This window comes from Bos mutus, chromosome 16 (assembly GCF_027580195.1).
Source record: "Bos mutus isolate GX-2022 chromosome 16, NWIPB_WYAK_1.1, whole genome shotgun sequence".
NCBI classification, from domain to species: Eukaryota; Metazoa; Chordata; class Mammalia; order Artiodactyla; family Bovidae; genus Bos; species Bos mutus.
The window spans coordinates 18159281-18182731 of NC_091632.1; the positions used below are offsets into that span (position 1 = coordinate 18159281).

Sequence of the window (23451 nt, forward strand, 5' to 3'; positions counted from 1 at the left end):
TGGCATTTGATTTTGGACAAAGAGTGTCTACTTAGCACATAAGAAGGTTATCATCCCTCAGCTGTAAAAATGGTTTTAAAAATTAGGGTTTTTTTCCTTTAACTTTAGAAAATTAAAGATACTTTGTAGAACACTGAGATGTTAAATAGCATGCATGAAAAACATAAAAAGTTTTTTAAGATGAAGAAGCTCAAGTATAAGATATATATACAATAAAGAACTAAGGAGGGAATCCCCGGAAGACTAGGTGAGTAGGATCCATTCCTGATAGGTCTTAAAAAAATAAAAAGAGAACACATGGGTTGTGTCGCTACTACTACTGGTATTGTACTCTTCACCTTGACGGGAACCTGCTAATAAATTATCTCACAAAAGCGTGGCTGCCAAAAATACCACTGGAATATAGCTCCATTTATCTTATTGAATAAACGTGGTGAAATCCACCAAGGATCCACTGATGTTAACAAAATATCATAAAATAGTATCATTCACTACATTTACCTAAAACACACAAATATATACCTGTAAACAAACAAAAAAAATCCACTGAAATTTAGATAGAGGGGAAAAAGACTAACCATACTCACAAAACCATTTGACAACTTAATAAATTGCATGACATTCTAATTAAGTTCTAAACAGCAAGGCCTTTCTAATATATTTCTATTTTCCTACCACATAGAAAATACTAGATAAGAGATAAGAGACAGATGTGTGTATTCCAGAATACTTTGCTTATCTTGGAATTATTTTGCATAAAAAGCCCACTGGGAAATATTTCAGAATTTTTAGAGTCATGGGTGGATACTCAGAAATATTACAAAAATATTTAGTAAACCAAAATTCATGTTCAATCACAACTGATTTTAGGGAAAAGTTTGATTCAGAAGAGACGACAACAGCAGTGCCATTTATAAAAAGAAGTATTTGCAATTCCATAATTAATCCAAGAAAAGGTTAATTATGTTATAAATCAGTCCAAGGTGTTACACGTTTGAAACCTATGAGAATTTTGGATAGCTATGGATAAAAATATCAGAAGTATTTATAATCTGCAAAAATGCAGTGTGAAATTGTTTTTTTAATTCTCTCTCTAGTGAGGCAAAAAAGGAAGCAATATCAAAGAAGAAAGGTATAGTTATACATATTTATGCATTTTATTCATTCATCCAAAATCCTCTGAGATCTTCCAGACTCAATCACTTATTTTCTAAAAAGTAAGAAATAGGCCCCTGCCTTACAAGTACATGTGACAAGTATTTTGTGGGAAGGGGTTGTTTTTGTTTCACTGGGGGGCCATGCCATGTGGCTTGTAGAATCTTAGTTCCCAGGCCAGGGATTGAAGCCTGGTCCCCGGCAGTGGAAGCACAGAGTCCTAACCACTGGACCACCAGGGAATTTCTGCATGTGGTAAGTGTTAAACAGAGGCCTGGACAGCTGTCGAGGCAGCAAAGGAGTGAATTGTGCCCAAGATTATCAACAAGACAGTGAAAGCACATTCCACCATTTCTCTTGAGCTGAAAAAGGAAAAAAAAAAAAAAGCAGAAAAATTCTGTAAAGCAATTATCCTTCAATCAAAAAAAAAAAAAAAAGACCAGAGTGTTGGCGGGGGGTGGGGAGGTGGAGTGGCAGGTGGCAAGGATCCAATCATCTGCTCAACACAGAAATTCAGAATGGAAATTTCCTGTTTCCAAGATGAAAAACTGAAAATTATGTCAAGTGCACAATCTACCTAATAGAAAATTCTTTGATTCATATAAAGATTATATATAAGAAATTAATGTCTTCTTACATGCATATCCAAAATCATTTTAACAATAATATATAATGTTCATTGAGTAATTACTATGCATGAGGCATGTAAATGCATCACATGTATCAACATCTCTAAGACGAGAAAAAAAAGAGGAAACTTGCCTGAAGACACAAGACTAATGAGTAGCATTTTGCCCCGAAGACCACGTTCTTTCATAAATACATTCTGCCTCCTCCCTGGAGATTCTGATCACTGTGGAACTCAAGGACAGCTAGAGGAAGGGACTTTGCTGGTGGTCCAGTGGTTAAGAATCCATGCTTCCACTATCGGAGGTCTGAGGTCAAGCCCTGGTTTGGGAACCAAGATCCCTTATAGTCATGAACTAAGATCCCCTAAGGTGTGGCCAAAAATATTTTTTTTTAATGGCTACAGGAGAGGATAATGTATTTTCATAGTAATTTCTACATTTCCCTTGCTTCTAATGAAGATTCTCAAAAGATTGAATAGGTGATGTTTCTCTACATACAGACCCAACACCACGCCTCTCAGCCCAACATTCACAAATAGGAAGGATGAGTTCTGACTGCCTTTCCCAGGGAATTATTAACACTTTGTGTTGGGAGTCACATCCTTTGAAGAAGTTTAATCCTCTGGATAGTCTAGAGGTGACGGGATTCAGACTGCTGCTCTGGAGAGACAAGACTGGAGTTAAGAGGGCTACCTGTCCTAAAGTTCAAATGAGTTTCAATTTTCTGCAGTTTCTACAAGAGTTGAAAAGTCATGCTTCTGCTGTTCTGTGCACAGCGTGATGACTATGGGATGGTCACGGAGCCTGGTCTGTAAGTACTGTAACCCTGAGCACAGGAGTAGAATCTCTCTCTGGTGTGGCTTGTGATCACCAGGAAGACTACTCTGAGACATATCCTAGTGCCTGTCCAAGTGGAAAGCCCGGATCCATGCAAACAACATTTAGCTGAAGGTTTGATACCAATGACGGCAGCCACCAAGGCTTATGGCAGGCCCCACTCCTAATTTAAAGGCAACTCGAAGTGCCTGAGGGCTTCTCTGGTGACTCAGGGGGTAAAGAATCCACCTGCAATGCAAGAGACCTGGATTTGAACTCTGAGTCAAGAAGATCCTCTGGAGAAGGGCATGACTACCCACTCCAGTATTCTTGCCTGGAGAATCCCACGAGTAGAGGAACCTGGTGAGCTACAGTCCATGGGGTCGCAAAGAGTCGAACACAATGGAGAAACTAAGCACTAAGTGACTAAAACACCTGAAGGACCCTGAGGAGGGGGAGATCACCCTTAATCCCCTACCTAATCTGTGAGCCAGGGGCTCAGAGCCAAAGTTAATGTGATTTAGAAAAATCACAAGAGATGAAATTTTATGGACTTGATTAGCGTGGAGAATAGTTGTTTGGCTACACAGAGATGTGTGAACTCTCAGAGTAATTACTCCATGGGACTGAAAACCATAAAAAGCAGCACAGAATGATTCAAAAGGAATTGAGCGCTTGCAAACGATTAGCACCTGATGCCTATTTTACATATGAATAGGTGTACACAAACTTCTGCGTTTGGTTCAAACCATCTTAAAGCCGCTCCACTTGATTGCCCCAGTTCACAAGCCCTGCATCAGTACCGTTGTTGATTGGTCCTCAACTCCACGCCACCCCAGAAAGTAGGAGTAAAGCCACAAGTGTGTGTGTTTCCTCTCTCCGCAAGACGCCCAAGGGGTACAAACCCAACATTCTTCCTGAATCCCCACAAGAAGTCAGGTGGTCCAGAATATTTTAAAAGTCTTCCATTCCCTTTGAATCACCATGTTTTTATACATTCTTTGACAATAAGTGAAAGATGACAATTGCAACTTCTTTTGTGAAGAACAGCCAAGTTTTCAGTAATGATAAGCTTTTATCCAAACTTCTTGCAGTCAACACACTTCGAGTACACATCTCAGTCAAAGCTCTTTGCAGAGAGAGAAATAGTATTTCACAATGTTACAGCAATGCGAAGCAGAGTACCTAAATTTACCCTGACTGTGTTCTTAGAAATGTCCTAAATAAAATCACAGATTACTAAGTGGAGGGAGCATTAAACCATATTAAAGTATTTATAGAGAATATATTTGTGTATATGAGAGGAAAAGTATATTTGTGTATATGACAGGGAGAGTATATTTATGTACATGAGAGAAAGAGTGCACTATATTTGTACAGGTATACAGTACCTTCCATACGTTCGGTCATTTCACTTTAAGTGTATACTCTGATCTTCATTTCTGCTTTATTGACTATGCCAAGGCCTTTGACTGTGTGGATCACAATCAACTGTGGAAAATTCTGAAAGAGATAGGAATACCAGACCACCTGACCTGCTTCTTGAGAAACCTGTATACAGGTCACGAAGCAACAGTTAGAACTGGACATGGAACAGCAGACTGGTTCCAAATAGGAAAAGGAGTACATCAAGGCTGTATATTGTCACCCTGCTTATTATAACTTATGCAGAGTACATCATGAGAAATGCTGGGTTGGAGGAAGCACAAGCTGGAATCAAGATTTCCGGGAGAAATATCAATAATATCAGATATGCAGATGACACCACCATTATATAAGAAAGTGAAGAAGAACTAAAGAGCCTCTTGATGAAAGTGAAGGAGGACAGTGAAAAAGTTGGCTTAAAGCTCAACATTCAGAAAACTAAGATCACAGCATCTGGTCCCATCACTTCATGGCAAACAGATGGGGAAACAGTGGAAACAGTGACTGACTTTATTTTTCTGGGCTCCAAAATCACTGCAGATGGTGATTGCAGCCATGAAATTAAAAGACGCTTGCTCCTTGGAAGGAAAGTTAGAGACATATTAAAAAGCAGAGACATTACTTTGCCAACAAAAGTCCATCTAGTCAAGGCTATGGTTTTTCCAGTAGTCATGTATGGATGTGAGAGTTGGACTGTGAAGAAAGCTGAGTGCCAAAGAATTGATGCTTTTGAACTGTGGTGGGACTCTTGAGAGTCCCTTAGACTGCAAGGAGATCCAACCAGTCCATCCTAAAGGAGATCAGTCCTGGGTGTTCACAGGAAGGACTGATGTTGAAGCTCAAACTCCAATACTTTGGCCACCTGATGCAGAGAGCTGACTCATTTGAAAAGACCCTGATCCTGGTAAAGATTGAAGGCAGGAGGAGAAGGGGACAACAGAGGATGAGATGGTTGGATGGCATCACCGACACAATGGACATGGGTTTGGGTGGACTCCGGGAGTTGGTGAGGCCTGGCGTACTGCAGTTCATGGGGTCACAAAGAGTCGGACACGACTGAGCAACTGAACTGAACTGAACTGACCTTTGAAATGGTAAAAATAGATGCCTTACTCTCTTCATTGTTTTCATCTAGAATGATCATGCAATTATATTATAAATTTCAGAATTTCATAATATAATTGTGGTGGACGTTTAAGATCTTTGTGTTTATTTCTATCACTTTTCTCAAGGAATATATTGAGGCATGTAATTAATCCTTTATAGAAGTTTAAAAAATAAAATGTACTAAAGTGTTCATGGTTATTTTGTTTAAGAAAAGGCAAATCAGCAGACACCCCAAAACATTAGAATCTTTGTCCATTTTGGAATACTTAAAGTTTCAATGTTGTTTCTTTTCTCTGAGCTTTTAAGCACTGTGGACTCGGGATGTATGTGTGTTAGTCACTCAGTTTTGTTTGATTCTTTGCGACCCCATGGACTGTAGCCCACCAGGCTCCTCTGTCCATGGGGACTTTCCAGGCAGGAATACTGGAATGGGTTGCCATGCCCTCCTTCAGGGGGTCTTCCTGATCCAGGGATCAAACCCCCGTCTCCTACATTTCCTGCACTGCAAGTGTATTCTTTACCCACTGAACCACCTGAGAAACCCCAGACTCAGACTAAGCAAATATAAAAGAAATTGCCTAGACCTTGCCTCCCCAAGGTGGTGCAAGGTTAAAGTGTCTGCCTGCAATGTGGGAGACTTAGGTTCGATCCCTGGGTCAGGAAGATCCCCTGAAGAAGGAAATGGCAACCCACTCCAGTTTTCTCACCTGGAGAATCCCCTGGACGGAGGAGCTTGGTGGGCTACAGTCCACGGGTCGAAAAGAGTTGGACACGACTGAGCGACTTCACTTTGCCTCCCCAAATGCAGTCTATAGATGGGCAATGTCTGCGTCATTTGTGTGTTAGAATCTACTCCCCAGATCTTCTGAATCAGAATCTGCATTTTGGACGATATCCCCTGATATAGCCACATTAAAGTTTGAGAAGCAAACTTTATCCCACATTCATAGCCACATTAAAGTTTGAGAAGCACTATCTGGAGAGATTAGGTTAGCCTCAGATCTGCTATTTAAAAATGAAGAATTTGATGCAGATCTTGTTGAGTTTATTTATTTATCTGAAATAAATACACTTTACCCATAGACAAAGACACTATGAAAAATTCAGGTGTGGGATCCTTAAAAAAAAAAAAAAAAGAACCTTGAAAAGTTTCCTTAAAATATTAAGCAGGAAGAATTTGTAAAAATTGGTTTAAATACAATGAGTTCACAATTCACCCAAGTATTTTTATTTTCTTCATAGAGTTTAAATGTTGGCATTAAGCTTTGTTGTCTCCCGAATGCTGAAAGAAGATCTATCTGCATTTCTATAGCTGTCCTAAGAAGCCCTAATGTTTATGATGCTAATTTTGTAAAGAGTTCAGCATCCAAGGAGACAAGAATTCTCAGTACATGTGCATAATTAGGATATTAAAAATGTTGAGCACTGATAAGGTATTTTATTGTTTCAAGAACACTATGATATTTATTATCTGATATCACCCTTAGGGATTTCATCTTAGTCAGTGATTTCATCGACCTAGTTCTGAATTCAAGCCTCCATTATCACCTGTTATCATCCATGATCTGTTTTCCCCAACTTCTTTAAAGGAACAGAAATTCAATGCAGGAGCTACGGCATTTGTGCCAGCGATCTTATTTGGTTATAAAATGAGATTTGTGGCCAGGGCTGTGTGCTTTGTTTCATGTATGCACGAAGGAAACTAAATAACCAGCTGAAATTGTACCGTTGCCGCGCTCATTCTACAGATATATATCTTCTGTTAGAAGAGGAAAGAGCAATGCAAAATGCAGACTTTAATATAGTATTTAATATAATGTTAACTAATCCAACCAACGTTTGGCACTGGCACAACCGACTGGCTCCTGGTCAGGTCAAATTAATGCAAACTACCTTTTTAAAAATAAGTCTATGGTGAGTCACCAACTCAATGGACATGAATTTGAGCAAATTCCAGGAGACAGTGGAGCACAGAGGAGGCTGGCATGCTGCAGCCCATATGGTCACAAAGAGTCGGACATGACTTAGCAACTGAGCAACACATGGTGAGTCGGGTGCGTATCTGAACTTCAAACCACCTCTTCATATGGCGTGAGCATAAGAAGGCAGGGAAAGGCTGGCCCTGAAGCCCTGGGTACTAATGATACATTTGAACAAACCGAGATTAACAGCCATGTCTGGGAAGGGGCTGTCTTGTCCTTGGCTGGCCCAGTGCTCTGAGGTTGAAAAAAAATTTTTTAAAGGAAGAGTGAGATGTTATGATTCAGATGTCAGTTCTTACTCCTCTCAAGAGAGATTGTGGGGTGCTCCTGATGCTGTGATGATGTTTTAGCAACATGGGATGGTATTCCAAAAAGAAGCTAGTTAGAATAGGAGGGCTTTACAAAGGACAAAATAAAAAATAGATACAATCTTAGTATTAGATTTTTTTAAAAAATCAGACATAGGTATTTTGTTAGGTGTCAGCTATTTGATTCAAGTGGCATCCTTGATTCAGCTGCCACACGCACAGGAAAACCTGAAAAACCCAACAGCAATCGGTCATGCTTCTCTACCAACATGCAAACCTATATGGAAATTTGCCTTTTTAAATAAATGTAGATACTATCAACAGCAGAGGTGGGCCTAGTTTCTGTCATCCTTTGCAGATCTTAGGACATTTTTTATGGTTCTATCCTTGGCTACCTTTAAAGAACTTCTATGCACAAACACGCCAAACTCTGTTTACTAGGTCATTTGTATGGATCAAGCTCACCAAGCAACGCCATCAAGACTCTTAAGTGACAGCTCAGGCCGGCCCATGCCTTTTCTCACAATAATCACCTACAACTTCTCAAAAATAGTTTGGCACGATGTATTGTCCCTCTACTTTTTCTTACCAATCTTATTATTGAATTTATTTCTCTAAGACTCTCTTTCTGTAAGCTCATCAAAGTGACATAATGGGGTGGCAACAATTCCTCCCCCTCAAATAAAGATTATAACTCAAGCAAGATAAAGTCAAATGACAAATGCTGTTTAAAAATGTTAAGAGACTCTCACAACACAATCCTTTCTCCAGTAGTGATTAATGTCAGGTGACTATTCTTTTCATGGATGCTTCACTTTAAAAAAGAAGCTTTGGGGAATTCCCTGGTGGTCCAGCGGTTAGGACTCGATGCTTTCACTGCTGTGGGCCTGGGTTCAACCACTGGTCAGGGAACTAAGATCCCACAAGGCACCTGGCATGGCCAGTAAATAAATACGTAAATAAATAAATAACAAGCTTTCTGGAATTCAGGAGTGCAACCTGTGCTGTACACACTATGGGGATCTAAAACATACCTGTTGGCTATTTTGCGAGATGAATTAATGTCCAATGTTTATTTTTGAATAATGTTAGCAATATCAACTCAAGTAGGTTTAAAACGACATTTGTGACATTACTCTCTTTCCAGTCCTGACTACAATAAATGTGTGTGTGTGTGTGCTTAGTCGCTCAGTCGTGTCCAACTCTTGCAACCCCACAGGCCATAGCCTGCCAGGCTCCTCTGTCAAGGGGATTCTCCAGGCAAGAATACTGGAGTGGGTTGCCATTTCCTTCTCCAGAACTACAATAAATCAGCACTGCCAAAGTTCCTGAGGATTATGGAGAAAGTACTGACGGCTAAGAAATCAGATCCATACTAGTTGAAGAGATTCAGAGTAGAATTTAAACTGCTGGTGACCTCACCTCAAGCATAATAAAGATCCTTGTCTCTCTAGGACAGAGTTCTGCACCGATATAACAGAAAAGGATGCTGCTACTTTATATGTATGTGCTCAGTCGTGTCTGACTCTTTGCAAACCCAAGGACTGTAGCCCTCCAGGATCCTCTGTCCATGGCATTTTCCAGGCAAGAATATGGGAGTGGGTTGCCAGTTCCTACTCCATGGTAAGTAGTTCCTACTTCCCGACCCAGGGATTGAACCCACGTCTCTTGTGTCTCCTTCTTTGGCAGGTGAATTTTTTACCACTGAGCCACCCGGGAAGCCCATACTACTTTGAATAAGAGATAACTAAAATTTTTAAAGTCAAATTAGGTCAGTAACTTGCATGGCTGATGAGTCACTGACATAGCCTTTAGTCGAATTATAAATGGCTTTTCTAACTAATAGTACATCTAGAGTTGTAAGGCATGTGCTTTTCTCAAGGTCACAGGGTTACCAGATTTTAAATATGGCATCTGATTTGGCTTCTTTTTCACAAATACCTTTCTTCTTGTGAACTCTCATTGAATTGATGAGAATTCAAAGTAGTATAAAAAGCAAAAGAAGAATAACAATAAAAACATTGGCAGAGGCATGATTAATTGAAGTGTATCACTGTATGAGATAAAATTTAGAAAATAAATCCCTGATCAGATTAGATGTAAAGAAATTGTCCTTGTTCCATCATGTCTCCTGAGAAGCATTGCTCATCAGATCCCACCTCCTGGTCACCCCCTGATTTCCAACTTTTACTAACTTCCTGGACACTCTTCTCCAATCACTGAAGGCTTGAGCTCAAATTCTCCATTCCTTAGTTATTTAACCTCTCTCTCTCTCTCATGGCCCATTTTCATTGTGATTTCAACAAGCTCAAGTCACTCCTATTTTTAAATATAAAAAGCATGTTCTACAGTCACCTCAAATATATTTAACATACTCCGGCAAGATCATTTTTCTTAACTTTTTAGTTCACGTTGGAGTATAGCCAACCAACAGTGTTGTGATAGTTTCAGGTGGGCAGCGAAAGGACTCAGCCACACTTATACATGTATCGATTCTCCCCCAAACCCCCTCCCATCCTGGCTGCCACATAACCTCCAGCAGAGTTCCCTGTGTTATGCAGTAGGACCTTGTTTGTATCCATCTTAAATATAGCAGTGTGCCCATGTCCCTCCCAAATTCCTTAACTATCTTTTCCCGCCATCCTTCCCCCCTCCCCCAGCAACCATAAGCAGAACAAATATGTTTTAAAATAAAGGGCGAATCACGTGACTTGTGACTCAAATGCCATCAAGTTCTTCCTGCTGCATTTCTGATAAAATTGCAGGCTTGTTGAATTAGTCTCATTCTCCTTCACCTTTGCTGTGTGTCCAACAGCTCACGACCTCACAAGTACTCTGCCCTTCTCTCACCCTTGAATATGCTATTTTCTCTGCCTGAGACTCTCCGTGCTCTCAGCACTAGATGCTTCTCCTTCAAGTACCAGTTTAAATGCCATTTCAGCAGGAAAGACTTCCCTGTTTCCCAGACTGATTAATGGCAATCTCCATTCTTTCCTCAGAACCCGTTCTGAGAGGTAGATTGCCATTTCCATATTTTAGCAATAATCTACAACTAACTTTACCCATTTCAGCATCACAGTACTTATTCATTTTTCTTTGTATTCCCACATCCATGACTCCCAGTCATTTGAACGGTAAGATTAACCAGGAAAACTGCATTTTAAAACATAGAGAAGGATACTGCCAACAAGTTAACTCAAAATTATCCTCAGGCTTTTGTTCACATCATTTCAAACTGTCCCACACCAGTTTCTATAGCTATTTTCACACATAAAAAACACAACTTAAAGGAGTAAGAATTAGATAAACTGCATTGTAAAAAAAATCCCATAGGCACAATATCTCACAGACGCAGGTAATTTAAATTCTTGACTCAGTCCTCTTTCTAAAGGAGAATACAAATGTCTTTGAAATCCGAAACTCTGTATGTCATAGGACAGTCATTTTATCTGACTCCAAGTACTCACAACTTTGGCCACCTGACGTGAAGAGCTGACTCAATGGAAAAGACCCTGATGCTGGGAAAGATTGAGGGCAGGAGGAGAAGGGGATGACAGAGGATGAGATGGTTGGATGGCATCACCGACTCAATGGACATGGGTTTGGGTAGACTCCAGGAGTTGGTGATGGGCAGGGAATTAGTGATGCAGTTCACAGGGTTGCAAAGAGTCGGACACGAATGAGCGACTGAACTGAACTCGCAACTGATGTAAAGTCAACTTAGAACACTATTCCAACAGATAAAAGAGCATTATAGAACCATTCGAAATGTTATCATTCAAAGCTGTAGACAAAGATAATTACATCTGAAGAAGGGACAGCCCCTGGCTTGTCAAGGAACTCAAGCCACTGAAGAGTGAATCATATTTATGTATTTTCAACAGAAGAGCAAATAAGAGAACTTACGCATGTCACCAAAGGTTCCCTTTGTCACTTTTGTGGCACGCAGCACCACTACTGTGAACTTGTGGGAATAATGGTGCTCCACCTGGAAGAAAATAAACGATAATGAATTCAAAACAAGCCTGAAATATAAGATTCAAGCAAATTGTCCTCATTGCTTCCTTGAGACAAATCGAAAATATTCCAGTTGAAAGGAAGTAACATGCATACCAGAAACATTATTTGATCTTGAAGTTCTTTCTTTTTTGATCCTCTCCTCTCTGTAGCACAGACGACTGAGATGTTTAGATCATGCTTTAAAACGTCCCTACGGCCTGACTGCTAGAACAGCTTTGCAGTCCCTACTTTACAGGGTTTATCAAGCCCTGAGGAAAAATGTAAATAAGGACTGCAGGCTTTCTGGGTGTACAATCAGGCTTTGTACTGGGTGATAAGTAAGACCTGCCTTAGAAAGGTGAAGTCCAGAGGAAGATGTTTGCATTATCTAAATTTGCTTGTTTTTATTGTTACTGTTCAATAAAACTCTTTTTTCTGGTATAACATTTCCAGAGCAGTTTTCAAAATTCTTTGGATCTAAAACAATAACCAGCAGACTACTTAATTTTAACATATCTGTTAAAACCATACATGACAATGTCAAAAGTTTCTATTAGCTTAATAGCTTGTATGCACATAGGAAATATTAAGAGGTAGAAGACTTCATTAAACACTTTATTAAACACCTAACTAGAAATTAGTTCTCAAATAACTCTACTCACCAAAGCAGAATGGGAAAGCAGGAATTTACAAAATTCTCTGAGCAACTGTAAAGATTACAGTCTTTATCTAAAGTTCAAGAATTTTTGTTTTAGGAGAGACTCACATTTATAAGTTATTACTGTGTATGTTGGGAGAAGGTAATGGCACCCCACTCCAGTACTCTTGCCTGGAAAATCCCATGGATGGAGGAGCCTGGTAGGCTGCAGTCCATGGGGTCGAGAAGAGTCAGACACGACTGAGCGACTTCACTTTCACTTTCCACTTAAGAAGGAAATGGCAACCCACTCCAGTGTTCTTGCCTGGAGAATCCCATGGACGGAGAAGCCTGGTAGGCTGCAGTCCATGGGGTTGCACAGAGTCAGACACGACTGAAGCGACTTAGCAGCAGCAGCAGCAGCAACTGTGTATGTTTGTGTGTGTGTGTGTGCGCGCGCGTGTGTGCACGTGTGTTCAGTCATAGCCAATTCTTTGTGACCCCATGGACTGTAGCTCACCAGGCTTCTTTGTCCATGGGATTTCCCAGACAAGAATACTGGAGTGGGTTGCCATTCCCGACCCAGGGATCGAACCCATGTCTCCTGCGTTGGCAGGCGGATTCTTTACCACTGACCCACCTTTGAAACCCAAGTTACTCCTACTTTTCATAATTTTAATAGACTTGCTAAACTGGTTGAAAAGTCCATAACTAATTAAAAGAAGCTAAGAAACTGACAATACTGAGAAGTGGGAACGCATGTATACCTGCGGTGGATTCATTTTGATATTTGGCAAAACTAATACAATTATGTAAAGTTTAAAAATAAAGTAAAATTTAAAAAAAAATTAAAGCAAGGAGGCAGAAAAAAAATTAAAGAATAAATTCAAAAGAACCAGCAGTAGTGAAATATAGAAGTAAATGTTACAAAATATTCAACAATTTCTGAAGTTATCACTCTATCAACAGAGTAATTTATGTTCAGATTTATAACAGCATCAAGATGAGATGAAGTCATGAATAAGCATATCTTGTTTAAAAAGACAGAAGCATATAAAATCTTTCAAGATAATTCTTATTCAAGATTATTGTCAAAGAGAAATACCTTCCATATTCAGAAGAGCTCTGAAGAGCCAAAGTTATTCCACATAAATGAAATTATCACTCATAAAAAAATGAATCCCTAAAAACAGGCATATTGTCTTATACTACTACCAAAAATCACACACACTCCTCCCACAAAAAAAAAAAAAGAGAAAGAGAATCGAAGGAATTCCCTGGTGGTCCATGAGTTAGGACTTCGTGCTTAGACTGCATATCGTAGAACTTTTAATACCACAAGATTTTTCAAATGTCTAAAACCTTTCCTGTAAGATAAAAATGATTATCAATACTCATCTATTATTTAACACAATTTTTGAAATTGCTACAAATGTACTCATGTCAAATGTTTATTAATAACATGTGCAAAGAGATGATATTATAAGGATTCATTGAGAATGAACCATATGTTAAATATTCTAATAGATGCAAATTCTGTTTCCCAATAATCCTACAAAATAGATGCTACTATATATATTTACAGATGAGTAAGTGAGATTCTGAGATATTAAGTAATTCCCAGTATCTCACAGACAATAAAAGCTAAAATTGAATTAGAAACCAGTCTTCCTGTCCCCAGTGTCTTTATTCTTTCTATATTCCTTTACTTATAGAGAATAATAATACCAACACTGATTCCTGATAGTAAAAAAGGGCTACTTCCATTTATTAAAGTTTTATAGATAGTTACAATCTAGTCTATTATATCTGAAGTTAATCTAAAGTCTCTCTAGTAATTGGGTAATTTTCTCTATCATTCAACTCTCCATTTTAATCTGTTTTTATTTCCATTAGCCTCAATTCTATCTTACTAACTACAATCAGAACTTGTATATACAAACTTGCACACTGCTCACAGAAGATAAGGAGCAATCACTTTCTTGGTTTTTACATTAATTTTGGAGGCATCACAAATCTTCAGATGACCAGTAAATTAATGGTCACACCTTCAAAACAAGAGTGTCAAAAGTATGCTCTTTTTAAGTGCTGTAAAGAGCCATGTTTCCTGGGGCCAGTATCACATACAATTTCAAACTAGTATGGACTAGGCTAGCTTCTAACTTGGATAAGAGACTTTTGATTACGTCTCAGGAATGATGCCAGAGGAAATAATGTTATTGAATACAAAACCAGTGTTCCCTGTGGTGCGGTGGGAACCTAATGACTCAGCACGGTACTTACTTGGTAGTTGACAAAAGAGAGGCCATATTTCAAGTAAGACGTCAAATATAAGCTCAATGCCCTGACTCAGTCACCAAGATTAAGCCTTGCCTTCAGGTCTTGGATTACCTTACTCCGAGTGTCTTTCCTTATGCAAAATCTTTTTCATATTGAAAATCATGACCCGCCTCCCCGGCTCTTTTTTTCCCCCACAACTACAATTTCCAAGTCATCATGAAAACTACTACTGCATTAAATTCATTCTGGAGAATTATACTGACATCTGTAACTAAAATGATTGGGAAAAAGAACTAATCAATTTATATAAAATCAATTTGATGATTATCCTAATCTGTTGAAAGTTCTACTGTTACAAAGAACCAAAGAACAATCATGAAACAAATCTGATGGAAGAAAAGGTAGATTCTGCACACATTTTTTTTTCTGTTCAACTGCCATTGCCTAATTTTAACTCATATTAAAACTAAAGGCTGTTAGGATGATAAGGACTACAGAATCTCAATACTGAACACAGAGATTGTGATCACCATAATCAGCCACAGGCAACTTCAGACAGATCTCAGCAATTTTGAGAAGAATCGTTGCATTGATGTCATCCAAGAGTCAAGATACTTGTTTAGATAAAATACTTATTTTAAATGTCACATTCTAGTGTGATTTCATTCTAATACATTTAAGAGACACAGACCTTGTAAACTATTCTTCCACATTTTTTAAAGAAAAGAGCAATCAGTTTATTTAAAATCAACAGTTCTATCTAAACTTGCTTTAAGAACTATTAGTCATGGATTGGCTGTATGTACAAATTACCCTAATGTCCAAAACACCAAATTTGGCAACAAAATATAACTTTAGCAGACATCATTAAGAAAAATTAGAATCAGAAATATGACTTGTGCACAGAGTTGGACATGACTGAAGCGACTTAGCAGCAGCTGCAGCAGCAGCAGCTTTTCTAGCCTTTGACTTCAGTCAACAAAAGCCTGGACTCTGTCAATCTTTGCTGCAATTATGCCAGACTAAAGGCTCAAGCCCCTTCGTGAAGATGCATGTACCCTAGTTTAAAACTTCCCCAATTTTGCAGTTTTGGAAACACTATTTTGGGAAAGAAGCCTGCCATTCTCCTTACTTGCTGCAAATAGTAAATCCTTCCTTCTCTTGATCTTTTGCTTGATGTGTCTTTTGGTTGAACATTCACCCAGTTTTCAGGTAACAATAATCCTGAAAAAAATCTACACTCTCCTAGGAGTAATTATGGCTAAGGTAAGGCCTGTGAAGTATAGATACACCTTTGCCCTACTGGAGGGGCTCACTAGAACACAAGAGGCAGCATGTGCACTTGAAAAGTTCTCCCCGTAAGTCCTTAAAGTCCTCTGGGTGTCAGATACTTATTTGGTTTAGAATTACTGACCTAGGTGATATGTCATATTCATTCAAATCTAAGATGTCTTTGCACTGATGACTTTCAGAAGTGAACTTTAAGTCTAGTAGACCCAACAGACTTGAAAATATGAATATATTTACAGATACTATTTTGGATAATATACCCTTTTTTAAGGGACTTGTTAAAAACCTCTTTGTCTTACTTCTTTCCCTCAAGCATTAATTGTAAAGTGATTAATATCTAAGAGACACAGGCAAAAGTCAGAAGGTTTTCACAATATAGTGTTTTGCACTTTCCATCTTCATTTTCTACCCCTGCAGTGCTATGATTTATAAGAAATATATATATATTTGGTTATTCAGATAATCAAATATACATATATCATCATAACAATTTTATAATTATATAATTATGCATTTTATAATCATAGAATTGAGTTGAATTCTTGGTCACTCTGCTAGTATCCAAGAATTGTTTGTTGATGTGGAGAACCCTTCACACACATGTTGGAACTAGGTCCAGGAACCCCTTGTAGCCTCGGTTTCCTCATCTGTAAAATGGCAACTATAATATTACCAACTACATGGGGTTTCTCAAGGGTCCCCTGTTACAAACACAGATTCCAACATTAGAATTTCACACGGGGCAATATTGAATGTCAAGTTTGGGGGATAGTTTTACCATCTGTGGAAATCTTTTAAGATGAGGTGATTATCTTCTTGGAATTATCCAGAGGCACAATGGATTTAGAGTAAAAGGAAGACATTAAATTTCACTTGTGATGGTGGCAGACTAAATAATCTGAGTTACCACTTCCCACAGAAAATAAATACAAACGGAATGAGGTTTTACAGGGTAAGTAAGCATTTTCTTAAAAGTGACTATGATGTTTAATTTCATTTGTCAACTTGGCCACAAAGTGCCCAGATTAAACATCATTTCTGTGTGTGTCTATGAGGGTGTCTGCGGATAAGATGAGTACTTGAATCACTGGAGTTGGGAAAGGAAATTGCCATCTCCATTGTGGTTGGCATCATCCAATCCGTTGAGGGCCTGAAAAGAATAAAAGGAAGAATTTGCCCTTTTTTCCCCTATCTCACTGCTTGAGCTCATTTTATCTCCTGTCTTGAACTGAATTACACTGCTGTCTGTCCTGGATCTCCAGTTTTCTGATGGTAGATATGGGACTTTTCAGTCTCCGTAACCTCATAAGACAATTCTTCACAATATATCTCCATGGCTAGATCAATCTGGTATAGTGTGAATGTTTGTGTCCCCCCAAAATACATGTTGACATTTTAAACCCTCAAAGATGACAGTATTAGAAGATGGGACGTTTGGGAAGGAAAAAAAAAACCAAACAAACATGAACGGTTAAGTGCTTTTATGAAAGAACTGAGAGAGATGCTTTGCCACGTCCACAAAGTGGACACTGCAGCTACAAACCAGGCCCTCATCAAATACAACCATGCTCACGTCTCAATCTTGGACTTCTCAGATTCCATAAATGTGAGCAATAAGTTTCTATTGTTTATAAGCCAACCAGTCCGTAGTACTGTTCAGTGCCTTGTTATAAGTTGCTCAGTCGTGTCCAGCTCTTTGCGATCCCATGGACTGTAGCCTGCCAGGCTTCTCTGTCCATGGCGAGTCTCCAGGTAAGAATATTAGAATACTACAGTGGGTTGGAGTGGAAGACTAGAGTGGAATACTGGAGTGGGGTGCCATTGCCTTCTCCTAACCTGAAACGGGGATTTCCTTTATCCCAGACTGCTGGCTTCCCAAGAAGCTTGATGGAAACCAATGAAATTCTGAAGAATTATTTCTAGAGATGATTTTTCATTATAATGATGTTCAGCAAAATCAAAGGTCATTAGGAACACGAGGAGGTATCACACCAAGACTACAAACCAGCACAATTACTTAACAGACACAGAAATAGTTCTCTCCATGAAACAGTGAAACTACACTTACCATGTTTAAGGAAACTGAAGTCAAACTTCAGTATGATTAAAAAAAAAAAAAAAAGGCTCAGAAGTTTTGAAAAAGAACCAAATCAAAATTCAAGAACTAAGAAGTAAACCCGGTGACTTTCCAGGGATCCCCAGCCTGTGCTCTATGGTGAAGAAGCAGAGATACGGACATTATTTTAAATGCACATACTTTTACCTCAAATGAAAGGCTTGTGGCAGGGAACGGCTGGTATCAGAAAAACAGCAGAAGCTTATCATTAGCCGTCCTCTTTCTCACTTTGCTAGAATTTGTTAGTGCTCACCAAAAATATGCTCTTGCCATAAACCTCCTTGTTCCTTGTGCGCTGTTCTGGTATTTCTGTAATGATTTTGTCAGCTTTATATTTCTGATTTCCCAGCAGCAGTATCTCACCTCTTGCTGCCCCCTGGAAATATCTTACCTCATTAAGTTTCTAAAAAATACTTACGTACATAACAATTTATTATTTATAAAGCCCTGTGGAACAGACATACAGGTACTATTCATACTGCATGCGAAGCAGCTAAAAGTTTAAGTGCTCAAGAGCACGTAACTGAAGTCTGGAATTGCCACTAAAACAGTAGTTCTTTGATGACCTACTCAGTGGTTTCCCCCACCCCCCATGTTACCATAATAATCTAGAATAATAGCTTTGTACTTTTTTGGTAACATTTCCAGTCATCCTACAATGACCTTTTTCAAAGGTCCCTGTATTTTAGCAGGCAGTCAGGCTTGCATACCCAGGTGGTTGACCTCAGTGTGGACACAACCTCAGATTTCCGTGGATGTGGGGCCCTGGCCCTCCATTGCTAATAGGTGGTGGGAAGAGCTCTGGATTTTTTTCACTCCAGTGAAGTGACTCATCCCTTCAGAGTAAAAAGATGGAATTTTTTTTAATAAATATTTTATTAGACCTGTGGACATTGCATTCTGCCATAGATGTGTTACTCCACTTTCTCCTCCATTCTTAAAAGTTGGCACCAATGGAAACGAGAACTTGCTGTATCAGCCCACAGGATTCTCCAACATGTCCCTGCATCACAGGTATGGTGAAGATGAATCCAATCTTCACTGCCTTGAGGCAGCTGAAACTGCGTTGGCCCATCTGGCACCCTTCACTATGAGTAAGTTGGCTTAGCTTTCCACATCTTTCCTTTTTAATAAACTTGTTCTGTGTTGAGTGCACTCACCTATATATTGTGAAAAGTATCTTTCTGTGAAAACTAAAGCAGGAAATTTTGTCACAAAAGCAATTTACACATAGACACACACGTGCATAGTTGTTTGTTTTTTTAAACACATAACAAAAACAAGCATGAATAATACCAGAAAGCTCTTAGGATCCTCTGTATTGAAAAGGGCTATACAATCACAGGGAACTCTGCTCATGTTATGTGGCAGCTTGGATGGGAGGGGAGTTTGAGGGAAGAATGGATGCATGTGTATGTATGGCTGTGTCCCTTTGCTGTCCACCTGAAACTATCATAATATTGTTATATAACTGGCTATATTCCAATATACAATAAAAAGTTTTTTAAAAAGAAAAGGGCTATACCTTGGAATGTTGATGGAGTGTCCAATTCTGATGCTGGGGAAGGTCAAGAAAAATGTGATACAGGTGTGTGGCTTTGGCACATTTCATCACATTAGGGTGCCATACAGGTAATTATTGGGCTTCCCTGGTGGCTCCAACAGCAAAAAATACACCTGCAATATGGGAGACCTGGGTTCGATCCCTAGGTCAGGAAGATCCCCTGGAGAAGGGAATGGCAACCCACTCCAGTATGCTTGCCTGGAGAATTCCATGGACAGAGGAGCCTGGTGGGCTACAGTCCACAGAGTCACAAAGAGACACAACTGAGTGAGAGAGAGAGAGAGAATTATTATGACCTACATATTTGGCTATAGTTAACAAAATCTGCAAGGAAAGATGACGGAAATGAGCCTTAAAATATTCAGATACAGTTTGATTTTAAATATTTTATCCCTTGTTTAAAAAAAAAGAGAAACTAAATGGCCAGGTAATACGGTCAACTGCCATGAGACCTGTGGGACTGCACAGGCGTTAATGAGGTGAATGGTCAAATGAGGTAGAAAAGCGAAGGTCATTTGAAATAATGTTTTTCAAAACGTATTATCCTCCAACCATACCTAACTTCTTTCTATTCCTAATGGCATGTACTTTCTTACCTCCAGACTACTTACTTCACACATGCCCTTTCCAATCCAGTCATTTTCTCACTCTTTTCCTAACCTTCAGGTCTGTGCTTACATGTCACTTTCTCAGGGAATTCCAGAAGATTCCTGTTATTAGTTATTCACGTTGTATATCCCCAGAGTAATCTTCATCATCTCCTATCAGAGTCATTACGATTATTATAGATTGTTTGTCTGCCAGATATAAGCTCAATTTGGACACGACTAAGTGACTGAGTTTTGGGCTCCAAAATCACGGCAGATGGTGATTGCAGCCATGAAATTAAAAGATGCTCACTCCTTGGAAGGAAAGTTATGATCAACCTAGACAGCATATTGAAAAGCAGAGACATTACTTTGTCAACAAAGGTCCGTCTAGTCAAGGCTATGGTTTTTCCAGTGGTCATGTATGGATGTGAGAGTTGGACTGTGAAGAAAGCTGAGAGCTGAAGAATTGATGCTTTTGAACTATGGTGTTAGAGAAGACTCTTGAGAGTCCCTTAGACTTCAAGGAGATCCAAGCAGTCCATTCTAAAGGAGATCGGTCCTGGGTGTTCTTTGGAAGGAATGATGCTAAAGCTGAAACTCCAGTACTTTGGCCACCTCATGCAAAGAGTTGACTCATTGGAAAAGACTCTGATGCTGGGAGGGATTGGGAACAGGAGGAGAAGGGGACGACAGAGGATGAGATGGCTGGATGGCATCACCGACTCGATGGACGTGAGTTTGAGTGAACTCCGGGAGTTGGTGATGGACAGGGAGGCCTGGCTTGCTGCAATTCATGGGGTCACAAAGAGTTGGACACGGCTGAGCAACTGAACTGAATTGAATTGACTGAGCACTAATATAGCACTATAAGCTCGATTCAGGGATTATTTTGATTCCCAGTGCCTACTGACCGGGACTAGAACACAATGGGCATTCAATAAGTTATGATAAAGGAAATTCCCTGGCAGTTCAGTGTTTAGAACTCCACACTCTCATTGCCAAGGGCCTAGGCTCAATTCCTGGTCTGGGAACTAAGATCCTACAAGCTGCAACCAAAAAAATAAAAATTAAAAAATAAAATAAATGATGATAAGTGCTCAGAAAAAAAAATTTTTTTAAATAAATTTGGAGTCAGAGTGAATTCAAAGTCTAAATGTTAAGATTTAGAATTATACTTGGTCTTCGTCCCAAGCTCAGGGTTATACACTTTAACCTTATCTTTCTTCTCAGTTTCAAGTGCCAAAGTGTTCATGTCAACACTTTGATTGCATTCTCTGAGTTACAGAAATTATCCATATATCTTGAGATGGTAGAGTGAGGAAAAAAACTAATTTGCACAAAAAATATAGAAATGTCATCATTATGAAAAACCAGTTAAAAAGAACTTACCTTCATTGTTTAAATTCATCTACAAAAAACCATAATGGTGGAAGGAATGTAGGATATTGTTTCAGAAAACAAAGATTATCTCAAATTAAACCTTGATTATATGCTTTTTACAAGAACTACACATTAAATATAAGGAAAATGTAAATTGAAAGTGAAAGGATGCACTTATCAAAGAAACTAAAAGGGATTATTTTAATAAAAGACAAAGTAAAAATTCAGTCTCTAATAATGAGATTAAAAAGACCTATTAAATGATAAAATATCAATTAAACAGAGATATATACAATTCAAAACTTATATGCATTAATAATATATCTTAAAAATTCATAAAGCAAAAGTTGAATGTGAAACACATTGTTGTATATGGAACCTTTACCAGAATAGACAATGTGCGAGAGCATCTCATGTAAAAACTGAAACAGCAAAAATTATAGAGTATATTCTCTGAACAGAAAGGAATGAGATTAGAAATTAATGACAAAGAGAAACAAAAAAATTACCAAATGTTTGAAAATTAAGAAATAAATGTTTAATCTATGTGTCAAAAAATAAATCATAATAAAATTTAGAAAATTCTTTTAATTGAACAATTATGAAAATAAAATATTTCAAACTTGTAAGCTATACCTAAAATAGATGGTTTACAATCAGTAAAGTGGAAAAATAAATGAATATTAAAAATTAAGAAGGAAGAAATAAAATGAGTTATTCATCAATAGCAGGAATGTACAAGTTAAAAATCTAAAAGAACCTACAAACTATTAGAATTAATAAAGAAATTTAGTAAGTTCACTGCATCTGCAAAAACTGTTTCCATATAAATGCAACATTGGTATTTTAGTTTCTAGTTGAACATTAGTTTAACGTTAGTTTCATGCATTGAGGGCTCCCCTAGTGGCTCAGACAGTAAAGAACCTGCCTGCAATGCAGGAGACCCAAGTTCGATCCCTGGATCTGGAAGACCCCCTGGAAAAGGGAATGGCAACCCACTCCAATATTCTTGCCTGGAAAATACCACAGACAGAAGAGCCTGGTGGGCTACAGTCCATAATGTCGCACAGAGTTGGACATGACTGAGAGACTAATGCTTCATGCATTGTAAATAGATTGGAAGATTCAATATTATTATCATGTCATCTCTCCCCTAAATTACCTACAAAATAATTTCAGTTCTAATAAAAATCCCAGCATTTGTGTGTGTGTGTGTGTGAGTTGACAGAGTGATTTCAAAACTTATATGGAAATGCAGAAGCCTAAAAAAAGACAAGGAATCTCAAAGAAGAAAAGGTTGGAGGATTTACACTACCATTTCAAAGCCACAGACATTAAAGTAGATTGATATTGGGGCAAACAAAGACCAATAGAACTGAAAAGAAACCAAATCATACATTGCCTGATTAGCAAAGGTACCATTGCCATTTAGTGAGGGCACGACGGTAACCAGTGGACTAGATAAGTAGTTTGCAGTATACGGTATTCAGGGCTTCCCAGGTGGCGCTAGTGGTAAAGAACCCACCTGCCAATGCAGGAGACTTAAGAGACATAAGTTCGATCCCTGGGTCAGGAAGATCCCCTGAAGGAGGGCATGGCAACCCACTCCAGTATTCTTGCCTGGAGAATCCCCATGGACTGATAAGCCTAGTGAGTTACCATTCACAGGGTTGCAAAGAGTCTGACACGAATGAATAGACTTGGCACGCATGAGCACAGGATTCAAATAATGAGATACTACATGGCAATGTAAAAGCGTGGAATTCTGCTACTCACAACAGCATGAATGAATCTCACAGACAAAGAGTGGAATGCAGGCATCTAATGAGGGTCAAGAATAGGAAAACGGATCTTTGGTAATAAAAGACAAATAGCTGGTTAGTTTTGTGGAGCTTACGGACTGGAAGGGACATGAGTAACTCTTTCAGGGTACTTATAATGCATACCTTTATCTGGATGATGGTTTCATGGGTGAAATACATGTGCAAAAATCCATCAAGCTGAACAATTAAAATTTATGCACTTTATATATTATATGTTTCAGTTCTTTAAAAAAAATCAAACATTAAAAGAAGCTTGCAAAAAAAAATACTTTTCAGGAGTTTTAAGAAGAAGAGAATGACTAGCAGAGATGGGGGTGAGGGGTACCTGAAGAATCTATTTAATTCAGCAG

The 23451-nt window shown here is 38.7% G+C and overlaps 1 protein-coding gene across 1 annotated transcript in view; it reads right to left on the bottom strand.

The window, feature by feature from the left end:
- Positions 1-23451, bottom strand: part of PLA2G4A (phospholipase A2 group IVA) — a 179920-nt gene that overhangs the window by 121202 nt on the left and 35267 nt on the right. Inside the window, exon 3 of the mRNA XM_005901275.2 lies at positions 11329-11410. Within this exon, the coding sequence (XP_005901337.1) occupies positions 11329-11410 (82 nt within the window). The remainder of the gene's footprint in view (positions 1-11328; positions 11411-23451) is intronic.